This window comes from Staurois parvus, unplaced genomic scaffold (assembly GCF_062004578.1).
Source record: "Staurois parvus isolate SC_StPar_1 unplaced genomic scaffold, SC_StPar_1.0 ptg000291l, whole genome shotgun sequence".
Classification (NCBI taxonomy): domain Eukaryota; kingdom Metazoa; phylum Chordata; class Amphibia; order Anura; family Ranidae; genus Staurois; species Staurois parvus.
In genome coordinates, this window is record NW_028318087.1 from 357,580 (window position 1) to 380,584 (window position 23,005).

Consider the following 23,005-nt stretch of genomic DNA (forward strand, 5'->3'; position numbering starts at 1 on the left):
TGTATCCTGTGTACTGTCATCTGGAATAAAGACATTTTATCTTCGGTATCCCTTTGCAGAGTGTGGCCATCCTTCCTTTTCTTTACAATTCAGCACGATGGCAAGCCAGGCCAGCACCTGTCAGTGTGATAGGCTTTGGGACTTACCACTTCACTCACCTGAGCGGTGTTTCTTCGTGTTTGTGTCCGGTACATACTCAATCCAAACATTCAAAAAGTCTCACATATGTGGTATTGCCATACTTGGGGTAAGTAGCAGAATGTGCTTTGGGGTGTAATTCTAAGTATACCTATGTTGTGTGTGAGAAATATCTTATTAAATTGACAACTTTGTCTAAAAAGTTAATTTTAATTTTCTTTCTGCATTTTCTAAAAACTTGTATAAAAAATGAAGTCTTAAAAAATACCTTGGGATATTTACTCACCAAAACTTTGACATTTTCTGGGTGTTTCTACTGTCCTTGTGCTCCAGGGCCACCAAAAATGCATTCAGTGCATTTTTCAAAAACGTGTGGCAAAAAAGACATCTTCAAAAGACTCTTTATGTCTTTCAGGAATTACCTTAGGGCGTTTGCTTTCCAAAACGTGCTCATTTTGTGGGTGTTTATCCTGTCCTGGCACTTCAGGAACTCAAGAAATATGATAGCTATTCAGACAATTAGACATGTAATTTACAGTATCTTCCTTGAAAGCCCAAAGGTGCTCCTTTAATTTTATTTCAGTTACTTATATAGTGCTGTCAATTTACACAGTGCTTTACATATATATTGTACATTCACATCAGTCCCTAACCCTCAAGGAGTGTACAATCTAAGGTCCCTAACTTACATTCACACACATACTAGGCCAATTTAGACAGTATTCAGTTAACCTACCAGCATGTTGTTGGTGTGTGAGAGGAAACTGGAATACCTAGAGGAAACCCACACAGGCACAGGGAGAGCATGCAAACTCTAGGCAGGTGGTGCTGTGGTTGGGATTTGAACCAACCACCCTAGCACTGCCAGGCAGAAGTGCTAAACATTTAGCTACTGAGCTGCCCCTGTTTGTGTCTAGGCTGTGAAAAAGACTCACATATGTGGTGTCCCATACTCAGGAGGAGTACCAGAATGTGTTTTGGGGTGTAATTGTAAGTATGCTTATACTGTATGTGAGAAATAACTTGTTAAAATGACAGCTTTGTAAAAATAAACATATTATAAATAATTTTTTCATTTTCAAAAAAAATTGTGACAAAAATTCACTATTTCAAAAAACCCAGCATGCGTCTTACTAAATACCTTAGACTGCTTACTTTCCAAAAAAGGGATCATTTGAGGGGTATATGTACTGTCCTGGAATTTTAGAGCCTCAAGAAAAGAGACGGACGTCAGTACATCAGGACTGATCAATTTCCAAATATATATACCATGGTTTGTAGACTCTATAACTTTCATACAGACTAAAATAATATATACTGATTTGTTAGGTTTTTTTTTTATCAAGGAAATGTAGCAGTATACATTTTGGCCCAAATTTATAAAGAAATATTATTTATTCACTAAGTTTTATAACAGAAACTAAGACTTTTTTTTCAAAATTTTTGTCCTTTTTCCGTTTATATAGTAAAAAAATGATTAAATATCACCAAAAGAAAGCTCTATCTGTCTCCAGAAATTATATCAAATTCATTTGGGTACAATATTGCAGGACGGAGTAATTGTCAAAGTGTGACAGTGCTGAAAACTAAAAAATGGCCTGGGGAAGAAGTGAAACAGTCCTGTCTTGAAATGGTTAAAGCGGAGTTTTACTCACCCTGTTAAAAAATAAAAGTCGGCAGCTACAAAAACTGTAGCTGCTGACTTTTAAAAACAGCCACTTGCCGGTCCCTCGGTCCCGTGGTGTGTCCTCCGCAGCCCGTTTCACCGGCCGTCCTGTATTCCAGATTCCAGAAGGCCAGCATCTTCAGTGTGGGCACCCGGCTGTGATCGCTTGCAGCTTCACAGCCAGGTACCCACTGCGCATGCATGAGTAGCGCTGCGCTTCATGAAAGGTCCTGTAGTCTTCTGGGACCTGTCACGTGTCCCAAAAGAATACAGGAAGAGAGGGAGAAGGGCATCTTCCGTTTCCGAATGCCTAGGCGATCGGACCAGAAGTGGGAGCGGGTACCTGTCAAATTCGGGTACCCGACCCTCCCCCAAGGTGCCAATCCTTAATGGGGAGCGGAGGAGCAGTCCTTAAAGCGAAACTTCCCCTTTTGAGTGGAGCTCCACTTTAAAGAACTTAGTGTGATATTGTATTACAATATCACTTGATTTTGCTATGTTTCTGTTCTGCCTGGTCAGGGTTACAGAGTGGTAATCCCTTTTTTTGTGATTTTTTTTTTTTTAACTTGAAAATCTCAATAAAGTTCTTACGGAACAATAAAGAACATCTGTATTAAAGAGATATGTGGGCTACCACTGCTGACTTCCTTTTGAAAGAAAGTGAGAGTTCCTGATCCGCAAACTTTCTATAGGTGAGAGCATCAAAAAGTAATGACGCCATTGGACAAGCCTGACAGCCATTCAATTAGTGATTTCCCAAATACATCAGCAATAGCAGCATTCATATTTCTTTCATTACAGGCTTCCTTTATTTGAGATGCAAGAACATTGCTGTAATCATTGCTACGCATGTTATTGTGTGGATATGCAAACATGCAAAAACACACTGCGATTGCCTGCCAAGCAAGTGTTTGTTCTATTCTTTCCACATGGTCAATGAAAAACTTTCACTTCCCATATATAGGAGAGTTTGTCTGACTGACAGCTCAAAGTCAGCTGTGACACACAGAGGCGTGTACAATCTTAAATACACACAGTCCACTAAGTTGAGCCTCCGGCAGTAACAAGGTCTTGTAGCCTTGCTGGGTAAAAAAAAAAGACAGCTCTTAGCTTTCAGCTCTGCACATTGCACAAAGGAACAGATTTCCTATTCCAGATTTATACTATTTTATTTAACACTACAACATGAATGGACCAGTAGATGGTTGCAATGACCACTCAGTGGAAGATGTTGGAGCTTTCATGTTCACGTCAGAATCTGTGGGCGAAGGACATCCTGGTAAGTTGATGGTTTTCAAAGATGAGTTAAGCATAGATAAGAATACAGGACACACAATGATGATTGTTATCTGAAATTAAGTTCTAAATTAAAATATAAATTTACTTTTCAGAAGTGAAATGCAAAAAGAAACATTAAATGTAAAAGCAATCAGAAATTCATTCTTTTTTTTTAAAACCACATATAAAAAGCATATGATTTTAATAGATGTATCATAATGTGGTACTGTAATCACTAAACAAATTGTTGTTTCTTATCTTTGCCTTAGTGTAATAATGTACTGCTTTACTGATGTAGCATTGAGTTGATTGGCGAATGATATTTCAAATGTTTAATACATGTTTTAGAGAGGGGCGCAGAGGAAGCACATGTGTGTACATCTGTTATATCCATAACGTATGCATTCTGAGAGCTGTAATTAACTATGACACTTCAACCCTGGGCTGGCTGCCCAATAATGTCTTCTTCAAACTACTGTGAACGGCAAGTGGAATTCCTAGGAGTGATTCATCCATGTCACCAGTGCACTCTAATGCCACAAAGACACTGCAGTATTACCCGTCCAGTTATCCAGATGTATGACAATAAATGTTTGGTTGGGATCATTAACCAGTGCTTCACTGAACATTAGTTCTTTTAAATGGCCACGAACGTATTAAAATGACATATTTGACCTAAACTATATGTGACCTATTTGGGGGCACACACAACCGGGTTTGGCTCTAAATTAAACTCTAAATTACACATTCGAAATAAAACATTAAAACTTATTTCAGCGTTTCCAATATGCACACAACCATCCTTTCAGCATAGGTATGAGGACCATCACGCACTCCATTTCCTGAACCTTAAAACCTTTTCTAAAATCCACCACACCACTCTGAAACTATTTGATTGACGGAGAGCAGTACCAACTAATGGATAGCTGACAGTGACACATTAAAAGCTTAGCAACATGCTGTTTGTTATGCAAGTATGGTTGTTCATACGGGAAGCAAATAGGCCACTGACATTTAAAGAATAGTGGACTACAAAAATCCGAATTGCAAAGACATTTAAAGCATTATTATTATTTATTGCATATCAATATTAAGTAGTCTTTTATCCAATCTGTAGGTGGAGCCCTGGTCCCCATGTCACATTGTTAGCATTGTATTAGTCACTGAATGCAATTTGTTTTTTAATTTTTTTATACAAAACACAGTAAGAGCTCAGTAAGGAAGTAAAGTGGTTATTTATTAATTCATGTGCAATTTGCATGCACAAATTGTAGCAGTAATCTTTGGGTCCTTTATGAGATAAAGGCGATACATTTAGTTCTGTGGAAATATAGTCACATTTATTTTTATATTTTTTTCTTATTTTTTCACTTCTTTTATTTTTTTTTACCTTCTTTGGAATTTTCCATTACTCTATTTTGGGACAGTTACAAGGGTTGTCATTATATTCATGGTTTTTTATTATTTACTTTACATGTTCACTATTGGTTGAATTGCTATACAGAGGAATTACAATATCATTTTGGTCTAAGCACATTTAGCCAGCATGGTCACATCACCCTGAATGCACCTGATTTTTCCTGATCTCTGAAGCTAAGCAGGGTCAGACCTGGTTAGCACCTGTATGGGTGACAGCCTGGGAATACCAGGTGTTGTAGGCTAAAATTTTTTGAATGAACCAAAATTGAGATAGCCCTCAGGTGGTACTAATCTTGTACTTATTGCACTATATGACGTTTATTGTTTGGGAAAATGTAGCGCCTATCTATGTATATTTTATTTGCCTGTGGAAATATGCAGCCGAATAGCAGCTGTCTTTGTTCTTTCTTCTGCCTCATCTGCAAGCACCTCATTTTGTTAGTTAATTTACCACACATTTGTTGCAGGGCTAAAAAGTGCTAAATATCACTTTTTAAACATGTGCATATATCTGATTAATTATTCAATGTGTGTTCAGATAATATGTCTCCAATTGGCTATACAAAATAAAAGATGTGACAAATTAGCGATCATAATTGTTAAGCCAATGCTGATGAATGTCCCCATTGAGTCATCAGTGATGTAACTCATCCCTTACCAGCTGGGTGAGCATGAGGTTTCTAAAAGACAAACAGTTGCAAAGCAAGCTGCACTGGTGGCTCTTTAGCTAACCCATAGGGCTCTGGGAACCCTTTGTCCTGCATTGTGCACCATGTTTTTACTTGTAAAATAAATATTGTACAATATGTATATGTAGTTTAAAACACAGTGAACAGCTTAAAATATGAATACAGTATATCTATCTATATTTCAACTGTGTGTATGTATATATATATATATTTACTGTATATTTGCCAATTATAGTTCTCCTTTAGGAACAGCTGTAGCTTTGTTACATAGTTAGTCTGGCTGAAAAAAGACAAAAGTCCATCCAGTTCAACCATTAAAAAACAAACAAACCAAAAAAAAGTTATAATCCTTTACCCACAGTTGATCCATAGGAAGGCAAAAAAACCCCAGCAAAGCATGATCCAATTTGCTCCTGCAGGGAAAACAAATTCCTTCCTGATCCCCCAAGAGGCAATGAGATTTTCTCTGGATCAACTTTACCTATAAATGTTAGTATCCAGTTATATTCTGTGTATCTAAGAAACAATCCAGGCCTTTTTTAAAGCAATCCATTGAGCTGGCCAGAACCAACTCTTGAGGGAGTCTTTTCCACATTTTCACAGCTCTCACTGTGAAGAAACCTTTTCGTAATGGGAGAATAAATTTATTTTCCTCTAGACGTAAGGAGTGCCCCCTTGTCCTCTGTGATGACCTCAGGGTGAATAGCTCTGCATGCATATTCTTAGCCCCCCAAGTGCATAACCTTACATTTATCAACATTAAACCTCATTTGCCACATAGTTGCCCAATTAAACAGTACATTGAGCTCGGCTTGTAAATTGAAGACATCCTGTAAGGACGTTATTCCACTGCACAGCTTGGTGTCATCTGCAAAGACTGAAATGGGATTTTTAATCCCAGACCCTATATCATTTATAAATATATTAAAAAGTAAGGGTTCCAACACTGAACCCTGGGGTACATCACTGACAACCCTAGACCATTCAGAGAATGAATCATTAACCACTACTCTTTGAATACGATCTTTTAGCCAGTTTTCTATCCATTTACATACAGATTAAAACTACCTTAATTGACGCTACCTTTGTAAATCACATGTTAGCCCCTTCCACCGTTTTCTACTCACCTTTGTTCCCGTTCCATAGTTACCTCTGGTATTTACATTACTCTACTTTCATAAATTGTCAATTTAATGTTTGTTAAAAATTATCTTTTAATTTGCAGTCATTTTCTAATTAAAAAGTAAAAAGCAAGAAAAATAGTAACATTTCTCCACATTCTTCCTGATACTTAAAGACAGAGGATGCCATAATATATAGAACTGTTTTACAGTTGCAAATTCAGAATTTTATGCACAATAATTTGTTTTATAAATTGTGTTTAGTAGAGTTCATCTTTAAATAGCTTTAACCATGCAAAAAATAACATATTAGAAGTTTTATAACTAGGGATGAGATTTGTGTCCAGGTTGAACATGGGTTTGCATCAAACCAAGCCTGTTTGCAGTTCAAGGAATGGATAAACAAACTGGTCATATTTGGGCAGTTTGCCCACCTAAACCCCTGGCTGATGTTTGTAAAAAAGATCAACCAAAAGTCTCTCATTATGTGGTGGTAGTACTGCCACTACAAAATGGCAGACCTCTGACCTCCCGGTGTTCGTAAATAAACTAGCCAGGGGTTCTGGGTGACGTAGTTGACCAAATATGTTGGGTGTAAATCCAACATCAATTGTCTAGCAATGTACATCCATGTCAATCATGATGGCCCACCTCCAGGTGATATTTTATTGCAGTATGTAAAGAAACTAGCCAGAGATCCTAGGTGACATCACTGACCAGGGGCGGACTGACAACTCATGGGGCCGCGGGCAATAGGGGATCATGGGGCCCCTGTGTCCTTGCCCAAACTCAAAAAAGCCTATGAAAAAGGTACCAGGGGCATCTCATGGGGCCCCCTATTGATCCTGGGCCCTCGGGCAGTGCCCGAGTTTCCAAATGGTCAGTCTGCCCCTGTCACTGATCAATTATGCTCATGACCATATTTGGTCATAGATGTCATCCAAAAGCCCCAGATGGTTTGTACAAACTGAAACTGATGAGAGATCTGTCATTTTTTGATGGTAGCGCTGACAGATCTCTGGCCAACTGATGATTGTGCATAAACTAGCCAGGGATCTGTCATTTAGCAGTGAAAGCACTACTGCTATGTTAGCACTAGCCTCCAGATGTTTGGTTTTTCCCTAGGTGAATTAATTTGGGGTTCAAAGTATGCCTTGTATATGGTACATAGCTTCCCTGGGTGATTCCAGTTTGCTCACAAATCAAAGAAAGTGGAGATATGTCATTTAGTGGAGGTTGGGCCCTACAGCAAAATTTTGATGGGGCCCTTAGTTAACTTTCTCTGTAGTACTTGGAATTGTAATAATACATGTCATTGATAATAACATAAAATATGCCTAACTCAAGGGCAGGCAGAAGGACAGGTGGCAGGATGGATCTTGTGACACATTGGGTGGGCAGATGGGCTTACACCGCACACACAGCTGGGAAGCAACTTCCACTATCTGTGTGTACTATGTTCTATGACCAGCTGCAGTTTTGACAGCTAGGCTCCAGCTGGCAGTTGCTGTCAAAACTGCAGCTGGTTCTGAAGCGAATCTCACATAAATGGGAAAGTTACTTTCCCGCTGTGTGTGTTATGTTAGCCCATTCATCTGCTATTTCATATAATCCCAACTACCCACCAGCTTGCTTTGATATAATCCTACCCAGTGCCTGCCCACTATGTGGGCAATGTAAATAAACTTGGCACCTTCTAAACAGACACGGCTCCTGCTGGGGTGAAGGGAACCATGATGGGGCTCTGTGGCCTAGTGACAGACAATAAAAAGATTAAAAAAGGTAAAAAAAATACTTTTTTGGATAATAAATGTGTTTTGATCAATGTAATTATTATAGATTTGTTGTATTACAATGGTCTTTTATTGCAGTGTGGCGTTTACTGAGATGCTGCCAAAGGGTTTAATGATTTTTAAAGGGATGCAGACCCTGCATTTTCCTCATTAGAACACTGCAAGTGCATCAGATGATTAATATTGAAAAAGTCATTCCTGTTCAGATTCCCTCTGCAGACTAAAAAGCAGCAGAAACAGGTAGGGATCTGCAATCACCCAGAGGGGGTTGCTTTATTTCTCACAGCTGGCTTCCTACTGCACATTTTTGCAAGCCGTGCTTTGCTTTGTGAATGGTCTCACAGCTTTCTGGGATCTGTAACACATCCTGGAAAATTGCAGGATATGTCACAGGTCCCAGGAAGCTGCAGGATACGTCACAGGTCCCAGAAAGCTGTGTGGAAACAGAGGGGGGACTGAACTGGGAAGCGTGTGAAGTTCCGCTTTAAGCTATGCTTGATCTAAGCTAATTTGGTTTTAACATTGCCTTGATGGCCCATTAAACTACTAATAGTAAAGTATTGGGCACTGTTAGCGACAGATAGCGTGAAGTAAGCAAAGCTATAGGAAATTCTTTTAATGTCTATATTAGTACAAGCATTGACAAATTCCAATTCATGGCACCATGTCTGACAAAAGGAAATGGGTATTCTCAAATGCTTGAGCCAAAATATTTAATTTAACCGATAAAAAGTATGACATGTATTTCACCTTTCCACGTGTAATAACCTTAGTTGGGGAAGTGATGTGATGAATTGCAACCTCCCACTGGAGAGTATCATCCCTGTATAGATAATCCCAAAACTTCATATGTTGAAAGGGGACTTTAACTATATTGCCAGTGGATTGCCATCTTGAAGCAATCCAAGGTAAGCTGTATGCTTGTTTTATCCACATTGGGTTTCTTATGCAACCTTTTGAGAACCTATGCAAACTACCTTTCTGGGGGGCTCTAGTCCTAGATGTCAGGTCTGCACATTGTAATCTATGTGCTACACAAATATACCAAGTGTTCCCCCTGATTTGGTGGTCCCCCCATGGGCTGGCAGAGACTTACTGAGAGGATTGCCTCTCTTTCCCTTCTCTGTTTTTTTTTTGTGTGGTTTTGCTTCATTTTGCTACTGAGATGGATATAGTTTTCCTTTGGAATATCAGCAGAGGAATATGATTATAGTGAATACAATGCACCCTTAGGGTGACTTACCTATTACTGGAGTTTGAGGTCCTGAGGGGTTTCCCACGAAACAAGTCAACTTGAGTAGAGTGATCTCCAGGAATTCTACAATTTAAGTCACCATTGTTCAAATGATCTATTGATGCTCCTCTACATTACTTATAAAACTTTGTCAAATATTTTTAATTTTTAAAATAATAAAAATGTATAGTTGCTTTTAAACATGGTTACCATTGTCTGTTGTACCCACTGAAGATATAGTTAAAGTCCCTTTTCAATCCTAGATTGTAAGCTCGAAAGAGTAGGGCCCTCTTACCCCTTGTGCACTGTTTGATGTTACTGTTCTGTTTCATGTATTGTCCCCCCCTCTATTGTACAGCGCTGAGCAAACCCTTTGGCGCTATATAAACTCGATAAATAAATAAATAAATAAATAAATATATGCAGTTTGGGGATTTTCCACATATAAGTCATGGAATAATACAATGACATACTCTTACAATCAGCACTATCATTGCTTTTAATTGTCCACCAATAAAAGGATGTTGCTATTTGTCAAATGCCTAAAGGGGATTTATAAGTCCTGAGCAGCAATTTAGAAACCAAGTGGTGTGTTAGAGTGTATGTAATATAGCTATATTTGTAGAAAAAAGAACATTAGATGAAGAAAGAATTGACTATAGTCATTTGATTTTGTGAAGCACATCCATATATAAAACGTTATGCTGCATCACGCTTGTAAATGTCACCACCATTTTTTTCTTGTTATATAAACAAAAAAAGATTGAAAATTTTAAAACAAAAACAATATTTTTTACTTTCTGGTATAAAACATATCCAATGAAAGTTCTTCATACATTTAGGCCAAAATGTATACTGCTACATTTCTTTGATGAAGAAAACTAACAAATCAGTGTATTTTTTTTTAGTCTGTATGAAAATGATACCATCTACAAACCATGGTATATACAAACTATAGTATAGAAATATATAATTGATCAGTCCTGATGTACTGATGACCCATCTAATTTCTTGAGACCCCAACATGCCAGGACAGTAAAAATATCCCCCAAATCACCCCTTTTTGGAACGTAGACAGTCTGAGGCATTTAGTAAGAGGCATGGCAAGCTTTGTGTAATTTTTTGTCAATTTGTTTTTGAAAAATAAAGAAATTAAATACATTTTTTTAACATACTGTCACCAATGCAGTACAGCGTCATCATATGACTGGTATGGTGGTGATCAGGGATATGGATTTGTAACGGTATGTAAAAATAAATAAGTAATTTTTAATTCAAAATTTACTTTACATACTGTCATCAGATTATTCACACTGTACTACTCTGGAGAGGAAGGGTAATCGGGGTTTTTTTGTTTTTAATGTATTTTTGTCTTTACTTGTTTTTTACTGAATTTTTATCACTGTATAAGCAATAGTTTTACCATCATGAATGGGTTAACCATAGAGCCTGTGCAGGACCCTTAAGATCACGGCTATTACTGTAGTAGTGCCAACTACTACAGAGATTTCCAGCTTCCCCAGTGGTCCATCAGGTGAGAGCAATGCATACTTACTTTGTGTGAAGCTGAACTAATGTAAATATAGTGGGAACAAACTTCAAATGATAGTGCATGAAGGGCACAGCCACTCACTTAAATCACCTTTTTAGGGCTTTTCTTGCCCACTTTAATTAATACAAAGTTCAACACAATCAATGGGTTTCCCTCACAGGGGTTTCCCAGCATTTCTCGTCTTCCAAAGAAAGACACATTCAGAGGCCTCCAGGCTTACACTTGCAGCACTGGCCTCACTTCAGACCATTGTATCTGCAGCAACCCGCAAACAGTCTTCAGACACAAGATTTGTGACTACATCTAGCAGTTACTTGCTGCCCTGACTCCCATCTGTCTCCCAGGGGGAGCCCTCATGACCTCCATTGTGGAGCCCTGAACAATAGTCAAGTGTCTAATAAAAGCCCTGCACACACCTGCCCAATGGGTGTGCTGGTTGTTCACAAAACCAGAATCCAATATTGGAGACATCATCCCTTTTAAGTCTTTATGAAGTCTTTTGACTCAAGGTCCCAACCTGGGTTTCACCAAACACTGGGTTTCACCGAAACTGGAAAAAACTGTTTCCTTTGAATATGACATACAAGCTGGAGCCCCTTAACCTGCCTGAATGAGAACCCTGATAAAGTAGAAAAGAAAAAAGATAACAAAATTTGAACACTAAATGGAATAATTAAACCAGGGGTCCTCAAACTTTTTAAACAGGGGGCCAGTTCACTGTCCCTCAGACCGTTGGAGGGCTGGACTATCGTTTAAAAAAAAAAAACTATGAACAAATGTGGACAGGAGTACAGGAGTACAGGAGATGACCAGAGACTGCGGATACAGTACAGGAGATGACCAGAGACTGCAGACACAGTACAGGAGATGACCAGAGACTGCGAACACAGTACAGGAGATGACCAGAGACTGCGGACACAGTACAGGAGATGACCAGAGACTGCGGACTCAGTACAGGAGATGACCAGAGACTGCGGACACAGTACAGGAGATGACCAGAGACTGCGGACACAGTACAGGAGATGACCAGAGACTGCGGACATAGTACAGGAGATGACCAGAGACTGCGGACATAGTACAGGGGATGACCAGAGACTGCGGACACAGTACAGGGGATGACCAGAGACTGCGGACATAGTACAGGAGATGACCAGAGACTGCGGACATAGTACAGGAGATGACCAGAGACTGCGGACACAGTACAGGAGATGACCAGAGACTGCGGACACAGTACAGAAGTTGACCAGAGACTGCAGACATACAACGGCGGTGGGAATACTGGGCTCCATAAGACGCACAGACATTTCCCCTCAAGTGTGTCTTATGGACCGAAATAGTGCCCCATCATTGGTGTCAGTGGGAGGAATAGTGCCCCATCATTGGTGTCAGTGGGAGGAATAGTGCCCCATCATTGGTGTCAGTGGGAGGAATAGTGCCCTATCATTGGTGTCAGTAGGAAGAATCGTGCCCCATCATTAGTGTCAGTGAGAGGAATAGTGCCCCATCATTGGTGTCAGTGGGAAGAAATGTGCCCATCATTGTTGTCAGTGGGAGGAATAATGCCCTATCATTGGAGTCAGTGGGAAGAAATGTGCCCCATCATTGGTGTCAGTGGGAGGAATAGTGCCCCATCATTGGTGTCAGTGGGAGGAATAGTGCCCCAACATTAGTGTCAGTGGGGGGAGGAATAGTGTCCCATCGTTGGTGTCAGTGTGGGGGAAGGGGATAGTGTCCCAACATTGGTGTCAGTGGGAGGAATAGTGTCCCAACATTGGTGTCAGTGGGAGGAATAGTGTCCCAACATTGGTGTCAGTGGGAGGAATAGTGTCCCATCATTGGTGTCAGTGGGAAGAATAGTGCCCCATCTTTGGTGTCAGTGGGAGGAATAGTACATCATTGGTGTCAGTGGGGGGGAATAGTGCCCCGTCATTGGTGTCAGTGGGGAGGGATAGTGTCCCAACATTGGTGTCAGTGGGGGAAGGAATAGTGTTCCATCGTTGGTGTCAGTGGGGGGTGGAATAGTGCCCCATGGTTGGTGTCAGTGGGGGGTGGAATAGTGCCCCATCATTGGTGTCAGTGGGGGGGAGGAATAGTGCCCCATCGTTGGTGTCAGTGGGGGGAGGAATAGTGCCCCATCGTTGGTGTCAGTGGAGGGAGGAATAGTGCCCCATCATTGGTGTCAGTGGGAGGAATAATGCCCCATCATTAGAATCAGTGACACCAATGATGGGGCACTATTCCTCCCACTGACACCAATGACACTTAACTTGCTGACCCCTGTTCCAGAATGGTGCTGCTGCAGTCAGCATACCTGGTTGCAGCAGCACCATTTGCACGGCACACTTACCTGTCAGCTGTCCTTCATTCCAGCCTCTCCCGCACTCGATGTTCGCAGGGCCGCTCGGCTCCACCTCCTCGCAGGTCATTGGCCGCCTGTGTGCCTTTCCTGAGCTACAGTTCTGGCGCCCAATCACCGGTGAGGAGACGGAGCCGAGCGGCAGAGCGAACATCGAGTGAGGGAGTGGCCGGAGTGAATGAAGGAGCAGCGCTTCCTGGACTGGATCGTAGTGGGACTGGGACACAGAGCCAGGTAAGATACAGCAGTCCCCTACCCTGCCCCTGTACTTAGTGTCCCTTCCTCGCTGCAAATACGCCCCTGCCGGCGGGCCGGATAAATGTCCACGGCGGCCAGCATGTGGCCCGCGGGCCGTAGTTTGAGGACCCCTGAATTAAACTAACCTGGATACACCACCCAAAAGCACACACATTCACTAAATAAATGTAAGAAAAAAAAAACTTTTTTTCCAGGCTAAATATTTTACCTAAACCACTCAATGATCGGGTATTAAAATTGGTAATTTTGTGTAGAATCTGTTTTTCCAGAATCATTATGCTCATTCCTAAATACTAGTACTACTGGAAAATTTTAAAAATCCACTTTTAATAATGCTTCTGTACAGTATGCCCTTTCATGTGTGCACCAGCATGGTTACAGAATATGTAAACCCAGAAGCACACAATTTACAACGAAAAAGAGTTTATAAAAGTCAAAGAATATTGATGCATAGTGAGCCAAGCAGTAGGTAGAAGTACCATATATACAGTGTATATATTCAGCGGAACATGTGAGGGGTCTCCTTTAACCTCTTCTTGAACGCGTTTTAGCCGAATGATGGCTACAGCATGGTCATCCAGTTCTCAGTTCTGGGAGGGTGTCATATGACATCCCCCATTTGCCCCGAACAGCACGTATTGGGCACTCTCTGTGATTGCTGTGTCCTTTTTGTGTCTGCTTGTGTGTGACACAGCTGATCACATGACATGGTAAAGGGTCAATCACAGCTGCCTTTTACCATGTGATCAGCTGTGTCCAATCACAACTGATCACCATGTAAATACACTTGCCGGGTATTTCCCTCAGCAAGAGGAAAGTACTGCCGATAACCAACAACTGTGAAAGGATTCATCTACACTGATAATCAGGGCACTGATTATCAGTGCCCTCATTATCAGTGCAGCCCCAAAAGTGCCCAACAGTACTGCCCATCAGTGCTGCCAATCAGTGCCCAGCAGTGCTGCCAATCTGTGCCCATCAGTACCACATATCCATGCAGCCTCATCAGTGCCTCCTCATCAATGCACACCAGTTCCGCCTCATCAGTCGCAAAAATAGAACAAAAACAAGCCACCTGTAAAGGCACACATAATTTGTGTCCTAGTACTATCTCCGACTCACTTATCATAAAAGTGTGGATTTATAAACCGGGAAATGCATAGTAGACAATATGGTAGTGTGACAAGAGCAACACCACCTAGAAAAAAGAGGTTACTTAAAGATCCACGCGGAGTAATGTGGGTTCAATAGTTACAAAAAATACTTTATTTGATCACATAGATCGTGGGGAGGTAAAGCAAAAGCACGGTGAACATATCAGACAAATAAAATCATTTAAAAGCACTTGGCGTCCTCATTCCTGGGTGATTTTGGCACATAGGGAACCATATAGGGCAATGGGGTATATTCTAGCTATATGATCCTAGGTTTCCATATAATTCAAGCTTGTATTTAGGTTAGCCATGTATTCTTCAGACGTATTCTTGGTATAGGCCAGGATATGTAGAATAGCTTCCTGGTAAGTGGAAACTGGAACAAGCAAATATGGTCTTAAATAGCACATAGATCACACCATAACTGCCCCATTCAGAGATAGATTAGTACTTTCATTACCTTCTCAGTGATTTGGCTGTCATACCAATATGGTGAATGTAGAGACTTCCTGGGTAACCACCCCAAGTGAAACAAAGTCCACAGTAACAAGTGATTCTAGAGATATATATAGAAAAAATTATATAGATCATACACATCAAGCATAATCCCTGAATAATGAAAAACAACAAAATAGAATAGAGGTATATATTACCATCAATGAAGATCAAGAGGACTCACGTCGACTTGAAATAGGATCAGGTCCTTAATGTTTGTTCAATAGTGCATATATAGGTGGGAAGCCAGGTAGTCTCAATACATAAATTTCAAAAAGAGTATTATATATGTAGCAGGCACTATATACCTGAATCTATATACCCAATATAGGGTTTCCAAAAATTGCTCAAGCTGAGATAGTAAAGCGGTTCCTTGAGGATATAGCTATATCACAGCGTACGGCATATGTGTGACATAGAGTATATATATTGTCCCCCTAAGAGGATTTCCAAAAAAATTCCCTGAAAAAACAGGAGTACTAGGCACATATAGTGTTCCCTCTCAACTCCATATACGCTCTATGAATCTAAACAGCAAATACCGCTAACTGAGCCAAATAAGCAAAGATAACTTGCCACCGGTGGAAGGTATGCTCCTATTTAGGATGGCCATATGCGGACTGCTGTAATAGTAGCTTTATGGTAGTTTTTCAAAGCCTCGTGCCTTCCTAGCATGGAGCTGTAACAACGCCGCTCCTTTCCTCCTCGTGGGCACCGCACCCTATGAAGACGCCGAGCGTAGTGACGTCATTACGTTGACGCGTTTTGTCCGCCAATCACCGCGGACTTCGTCAGAACTGGGAGGGGACTCCATTCCATTGCCTTATATAGTACACTAATTGCATACCGAGAGATCTCCATGTCGCCCTCTTGTGTTGAAAAGATATCACTACATTAAAAAGTCCAAAGTGAGTTTAAAAAACATATATTGACTGCTGGCAATACAGAGGAAGGCTTTATTTAAGTTAGCAGATCATCATTAATCAAAATAGAGGAAAAGGAAGATAATTACAAATTCTGATAGTACGGGGGAAGGGGGTACAGGGAACATCAGAGCTAAGTAGAGAATCTCTATTTTAATACTATTTTTGTTATTATTATAGAGGTTCAATCTGGTGTAGGGCGAACCCCACCTCAGGTTGGATTCTCAATTTTATCCCCGCAGATTCGTCATACCGAGATTATATTTTACCCGGGGGAACCTTCATTTCCTTAATTTAAGCAGATACCCATATGGGCAATGTAGCACAAGCAAAAGTATATATTCAGAAGGACTTACTTCAGGAAAACTTTAAAATTAAGTTCTGTATTTAGTCCATATGGGACAAGTGCACCCAAAGTATAGATCCAGAATTTCTCTTTTTGGAGAAGAAATTTATCGAAGTCACCCCTTCTAGCTGAAATATTCAGTAGGAAGATCCCTTTGACTTTCAGGCCTTCTGTCCTTCCCCCATGTACTTCTTTAAAATGTTGTGCCAGGGGATTGTCTTTTTCCCCTTTCCCCCCATTTCTATTTTCATTTCTAATATCTCTCAGGTGTTCACCAATCCTGGTTCTAAGATTCCTTTTCGTTTTTCCTATATATATCTTCCTGCATGGGCATTCTATCATCAGTGTAGCCTATCAAAGCCCGTTAGTACTGCCTATTAGTGCTGCCTCACCAGTGCCCATCAGTGCTGTCTATCAATGCCTATCAGTGCCACATATCAGTGCAGCCTCATCAGTGCCTCCTCATCAATGCCCACCAGTGCCGCCTCATCAGTGTAGCCTATCAAAGCCCGTTAGTACTGCCTATTAGTGCTGCCTCACCAGAGCCCATCAGTGCTGTCTATCAGCGCCTATCAGTGCAGCCTAATCAATGCACATCAGTGAAGGAGAAAAATTACCTGTTTGCAAAATTTTATAATAGAAACAAAGAAAAACTTTTTTTCCCCAAAAATTTTGGTATGTTTTTGTTTATAGTGCAAAAAATAAACCACCTAGTTATGATTAAATATTACCAAAAGAAAGCTCTATTAGTGTGAAAAAAAACTATGAAAACTTAATATGGGTACAATGTTGCATGATCGTGCAATTGACAATCAAAGTGCGACAGCACTAAAAGCTGAAAATTGGTCTGGGCAGGAAGGGAGTAAAAGTGCCCGGTAGACAAGTGGTTAAAGAATATGTGAACCCAACATTTCATATTCTTGATATCTGCCTGCTGTACTTGCAAGAAAAATGATCCTGTTCTGCCTTTCATTTCTATTTTAAACTGAATGGGTTGTTTTACAAGGTGAGGGTTTACAATCACTTTAACCAGTTGGTGACCGACGGCCTAAAAGCAGCTTTACTGCTACAGGGTGGTTGCTGTGTGTAGAATGACATATTTATATGTGATTCTGCACTTCCTGGTAGGGCAAACACACATGTGCCCACGGCGCGCCGTTTCTGCTGTGATTAATCAAAGCAGAAACCAATCAGCAGGTGCCAGCCAAAGGATGACTGCCAGTACCCACTGATCGATGAGGAGAGAGACAGGACACAGCACAGCTAGAAAACAGACTACGCCATTCTTTCATGCCTGGTGTGGTCAGTTTTTAATAGGAAAGCAGAGGGGCTGGCAGGAACACCAGGGATTTCACACAAAGGAATCAATACAAAAAGAACAGGGTATTTTTTCATAAAAGTACATGGTGCAGCAATCACATATCAGGAATATGAAATGTCGGGGTAACGTTCTTTAAATGAGACCACTCACACGTTAAGCTGAAAAGATACTGTATATGTTACTTTTACATACTTGTCTCACTATGCATCAATATTCTTTAACTTTTTTGAACTCTTCTGCCTTGTAAATTGTGTGCTTCAGCAGTTTAATGGACTACTAGTATGAAGAATGTACACTACTGAACACAAAGGTCTTGCACGTAGGTGTCTTATCAAAGAAAGTAAACAATCCTGATTTTGAATCAAAAAGCAAACAAAATGTAGAAATCCAACTTTGAAGTGAAGGCCACACTTAATTAAAATACACATAAAAATGCTGTTTTTCCTGTCCTATAGAAAAACATCTAACATGAGTACCTTGAAACATTTTTTTAAAAAAAAAAAAGACAAAAAAAAGATATACATAAATGTTGGTGATAAATATCTTTATTATTTTATACTTCGGAAATAATTTTAAAACAGAAAAATAAAGCAACTCTATAAAAGAACAATTCCAGACTAACGAAAAAGCAGGATACTGCTTAACATGTATCTAAAGCCTCGTAGACACGATGAGAATATTGGACGAATGATCGTCTATTTCTTTTTGCATGCTAGTCTACTAGAGAAAATAGATAGGTTACTAGAGTTCCGAAAATTCTCGTAAGACAGAATATAACTCCTGCAATGATGGAATGTATTGTATTGTGTTGTAATGTATTATTTCATTTCTGAGCATGCACGGTCTTGGTCACTCGATTTTTTATGGATGAATACTGTACTAATTACACGAAAATTGTTCATTCTTTTAACTTAGGAGAAAAATGTTCATGCTTGGCCCTTCAGATAAATTCACATGAACTGTCATGATCGGCTCTTGAAAACTGTGTACTAACGATCAGATTATTGGACGATCGCTCCAAAAGCTGTATTTTGTGTCTGTTTTTTGCATTGTGTGTACTAGGCATAAGGCTGGCCATAGATAGAACTTTATTATCCTTTTTTTGTCAGCTACCATGCTGATCAAAGAAACAAAAAAAACCCAAATGGATTCCCCATCCACACAAGCAAAGTGGATAAAGGAATCCTTCCTGCTGTGGTATTGTATTTTGATAGCGGGAACTCCTTCTTTGTCAGAATACACTGATCAGCATTGCAGCTGATTGGCTATATGCACTGATTAAATGAAAATTTTCCAACATTTTTCTTTGACAGAAGCTGATCATTAGAGCGTCTCTTGGGGTGGAGCAGTCATAAATGGATTGAAATTTAGCTGGTCCTTGCTGGATCGGATGATTTTCAATCCATCTATGGGCAGCTTAGGCCCATATTTGAATATACCGAAAATAAAAGAGGCCAAATAGTGATCACCAGTCCTGTCCAGCTGTTGTAACCTGTTTTAATACTCGCTGATGTATGTATTTACAACCAGCATTGCCACCCTAGGACAAAAAAGTGTGTTAAAATGAGTAAACATAAGGGCAAGTGTTCTCTAATATACAGGGGTAACCCGTGCAGGGCTAATGATGCTGAGATAAGACTGGAGAGTGCACTGGATACAGGACACAGGACAGCTCCAGTTTTCTGGCAAGATCAACTAGTATTTATTTTGAAAAAGTAACATCTACCCCCAAGGAGCTCTTGGAATTTTAAAAGCCTCTCCTGCCTTTCTCAATAGTGATCTGCTATGTAGCTGAATCCAACAACAATACACTGACAGAGCAGTGGCAACAATCAGGTTTCAGTCACTTTAGTTCTAAAGGTTCATTCATTTGCTCAAGTAATTTATGGAGAGAGGGTTGGGGTACAAGCAAAGCAAAAACTTCATCAAGCCTTCCTATGTCAGTAAACAAATTGCTGGTGACTCTAGTATCCTCAGTAGTAGCATACCAATATTAAACAAGCCCTTGATAAGTATTTAAGAAGTCAATTATGTTACAGTGACCATAATATATTGGTAGTAGTCACCATTGATGGACAGACTGTGCTTTCTCCTTTAAATAGATTCCTGGCCATTGATTCTGTATAGCAGCATAGTCATGTACCTTGAATTGTTGGGTGATAGAGATCTCCATGCAATGTTTTCTGGTAGCAGCTGAGCTGAGCTCTCTAGGACACAGTACAACACAGGAGACTCCTTGGAAGATGCTACCCCCTGGGTAGGCAGCTTTTTATGCCCTTGCTTGGATTCTTTAGGCCCCTTCCACAAGCCAACTTAGATTCCTAAGGCCCCGGTCCAGACCCCCAAGACAAAAGCCCTTCTTCATTCTGAGATCCTCTCCAGGCAAAGACCTTTGGAAGAAGGGCAAAGGCACTTTACACTGGTATCCTATCCAAGCAAAGGACCCTTCTAGAAGTTTCATCCAAATATTTATCCTCTCCCCTTGATTCACATCACTGGAATAAAATGGAATGGAGAAGGCACATAAATATCAACAAATTGTTAATAAGCAAAAAGGAGCAAAAAAGAGAAGTTTATTGTTAGGATTTTATTTTTAATAGGAGGGAAAAATCTGGTGATGAGTCTGGAGTGTTTGCCCCTTTAAAGTCTCATATTGGGTATTATTTCTATTTTGTTGGTCTGTTTTTCCCTGTTACACCTGTATCTCATTTGTCCTGTGCTTTATAGCTATTTAAGATCTCTGCCCTCACCAACCTCTCCTGGTACATCTGTCTGAGTTGTTCTGTACTAATGCTTGCACTTCAGTCGCTGTCTGTTCCTGCATTTTCCAGCCTGTAATGGATCTGGTGGAGGAGTTCTGTCCGTGAGCCTCTCCCATCCTCTGGAACTCCCTACCACAGCATGTCCGGTCAGCCCCCACCCTGTCTGCCTTTAGTAGATCTTTGAAAACTCACTTCTTCAGGGAAGCCTACCCCACCTCCACCTAAGAACTGTACTTGAATCACCTCCACCAGATCATCCCCTGCAGCTATCACCTTTTGTATCACCTCCCCCTTCTTTTAGATTGTAAGCTCCACGAGCAGGGCCCTCCTATTCCTTCTGTACTGAAATGTATTGTAATTGTACTGTCTCCCTTATATTGCAAAGTGTTGCGCAAACTGTTGGCGCTATATAAATCCTGTATAATAATAATGATAATACTCTCTGCTGCCGACTGCAGAGACAAGATGGGGGCAGAGACAAGGGGGGGGGGGGGGTTGCTGCAGCTACAGGAGAGGTGCGAGGGCCACATGAAATGGCCTGTAGGGCTGGATTCGGCCCCCGGGCCTTGTGTTTGACACATGTGCTCTAGATACAGCCATTGTAGTGGAGTGTCCATCTACTCTCCATGCTCAGGTGCAGATACAGCCCCCTTAAACCCTATTTCCCACAATACTGTAGGTTTCTGGACATGCCATGGGAAGATTAGTTTCTCTGCTTCCTTCCCTTAGCAGCTTAGGGAGGCCACTCCTGATGAAGCAGAGGTAGCTGGGAAAGTGAACTGCAGAAACTGTTTTAACAAAAGCTTCAGCAGACAGAGATGGGCCACACTTTTTTTTTTACTGAATGAATACACAAAATTTTTTTTTTTATTTTGCCATCCTTCTGCTTTACAATGAAATAGTGATGGTTTGTGGGACATCTTATTTTTTAGAACCTTTGTTTTTTAAACATATGTTTTTAAACAGATGCTTTATATATAAACTTATATATAAATTATATTAATAAATTATATAAAAACCCTATTTTACAAATAAACATTTATTACAAGCTTTCTAAGGAAAGAGTGCAGTAGAAGCAGTTTGCTTGTGGGTGGGTGCAGCATTCTTACAATTAACAAAACTAAAGAAATTGGCTCAAAGATACAAACAACCCAGCAGGAAGGCACCAAGCTGGGAACACTCACAGTTCTGTGCAATGGTGTAGAGTGGAGGAGATTCTGATGCACAGACAGCGTCTGTCTCCAAGGGCGGAATGTGCCCTGGCCAGTCTGGGCCCAATGGGGAGGATTCCTAGGAAGAATAGGGTGCCATTATCTTATCCTTACTTGTCCGGAACCTTTCCCTACCACTATTTACTTTCCCTGACAGACAGGTAACCTGTCCCTATACTGTACACTCGCAAAATGTGCACTAAGCCCTGGAGTCAGGGTCTTAAATAGACTCTGCCTGACCCAAGATGGCTGCTAGAGTCACATGGGATAGTGACAATCAACCTGATCGCTTTCCAGTGATCCGGGAAACCATAGACTTACAAGTTCTTTCTGACTTCCTCTCCCACTGCAATACCGCTGTGGTTTGAGCGCCACCTGCAGTGGAGAAGAGACTGCACCTGCTTACACGCTTTTAGTTTATCTTTTTCTAACTGATGCTCTGTATGGGGCCATACAGAATCAAATGAGAGGTGCAGGGTGAGGAATTCACTCATCTTAGTGTAATCTGAGTTTGAGCTCTGTAACAAGCTTCGTTATGCAAAACAGTTAAGATTTATTTTATTTCAGGTATTTATATACCGCCAACTATTTACACAACTCTTTACATATATATTGTACATTCACATTAGTCCCTGCCCTCGAGGATCTTACAATCTAAGGTCCCTAACTCACATTTATACATACTAGGGCCAATTTAGACAGGAGCCAGTTAACCTACCAGCATGATATTCCCAGAGTATTCAGGGAAAACCCACGCAGGCACAGGGAGAACATACAAACTCCACTCAGATAGTGCCTTGGTTGGGATTTGAACCAAACCCTAGAGCTAGAGCCAAATCAGAGCCAATTAGCCTACCAAACCTGGATCAAACCTAGATTTTAATCTGCTGGTCATAAATAGATAAACAGAGAATTTCCATGTGAACTGGTGTTTATAGTTACCTGACAAAAATAATATCTATTTAAAAATGTTTTAAAAAATAAAGTAGAAAGGTGAAAATATGTTTAAAAACACAAAACATTATATTTTAAAACTAAAATTAAATGAATATATAAAGTAGGTATAGAACACTGACATGAATGAGTTTAAATTGATCCATTTAATCATGTATCTATCAGAGTATGTCAGAGGATGAAACTTTGCTTGAGTGCCACTTCTTGGCCCATAGAGATTCATGGGGCATAGACAGGTTCAGGGGCGGACTGACAACTCATGGGGCCCCCGGGCAATAGGGGATCATGGGGCCCCTGTGTCCTTGCCCAAACTCAAAAAAGCCTATGAAAAAGGT

At 40.5% G+C, this 23,005-nt stretch overlaps 1 protein-coding gene across 1 annotated transcript in view; it reads left to right on the forward strand.

Moving 5' to 3' along the window:
• Positions 1–2,839: 2,839 nt before the first annotated feature.
• Positions 2,840–23,005, forward strand: part of MAT1A (methionine adenosyltransferase 1A) — a 68,084-nt gene continuing 47,918 nt past the window's right edge. Inside the window, exon 1 of the mRNA XM_089682482.1 lies at positions 2,840–3,083. Coding sequence (XP_089538608.1) covers positions 2,990–3,083 — 94 coding nt within the window. The 5' untranslated portion in view covers positions 2,840–2,989. The remainder of the gene's footprint in view (positions 3,084–23,005) is intronic.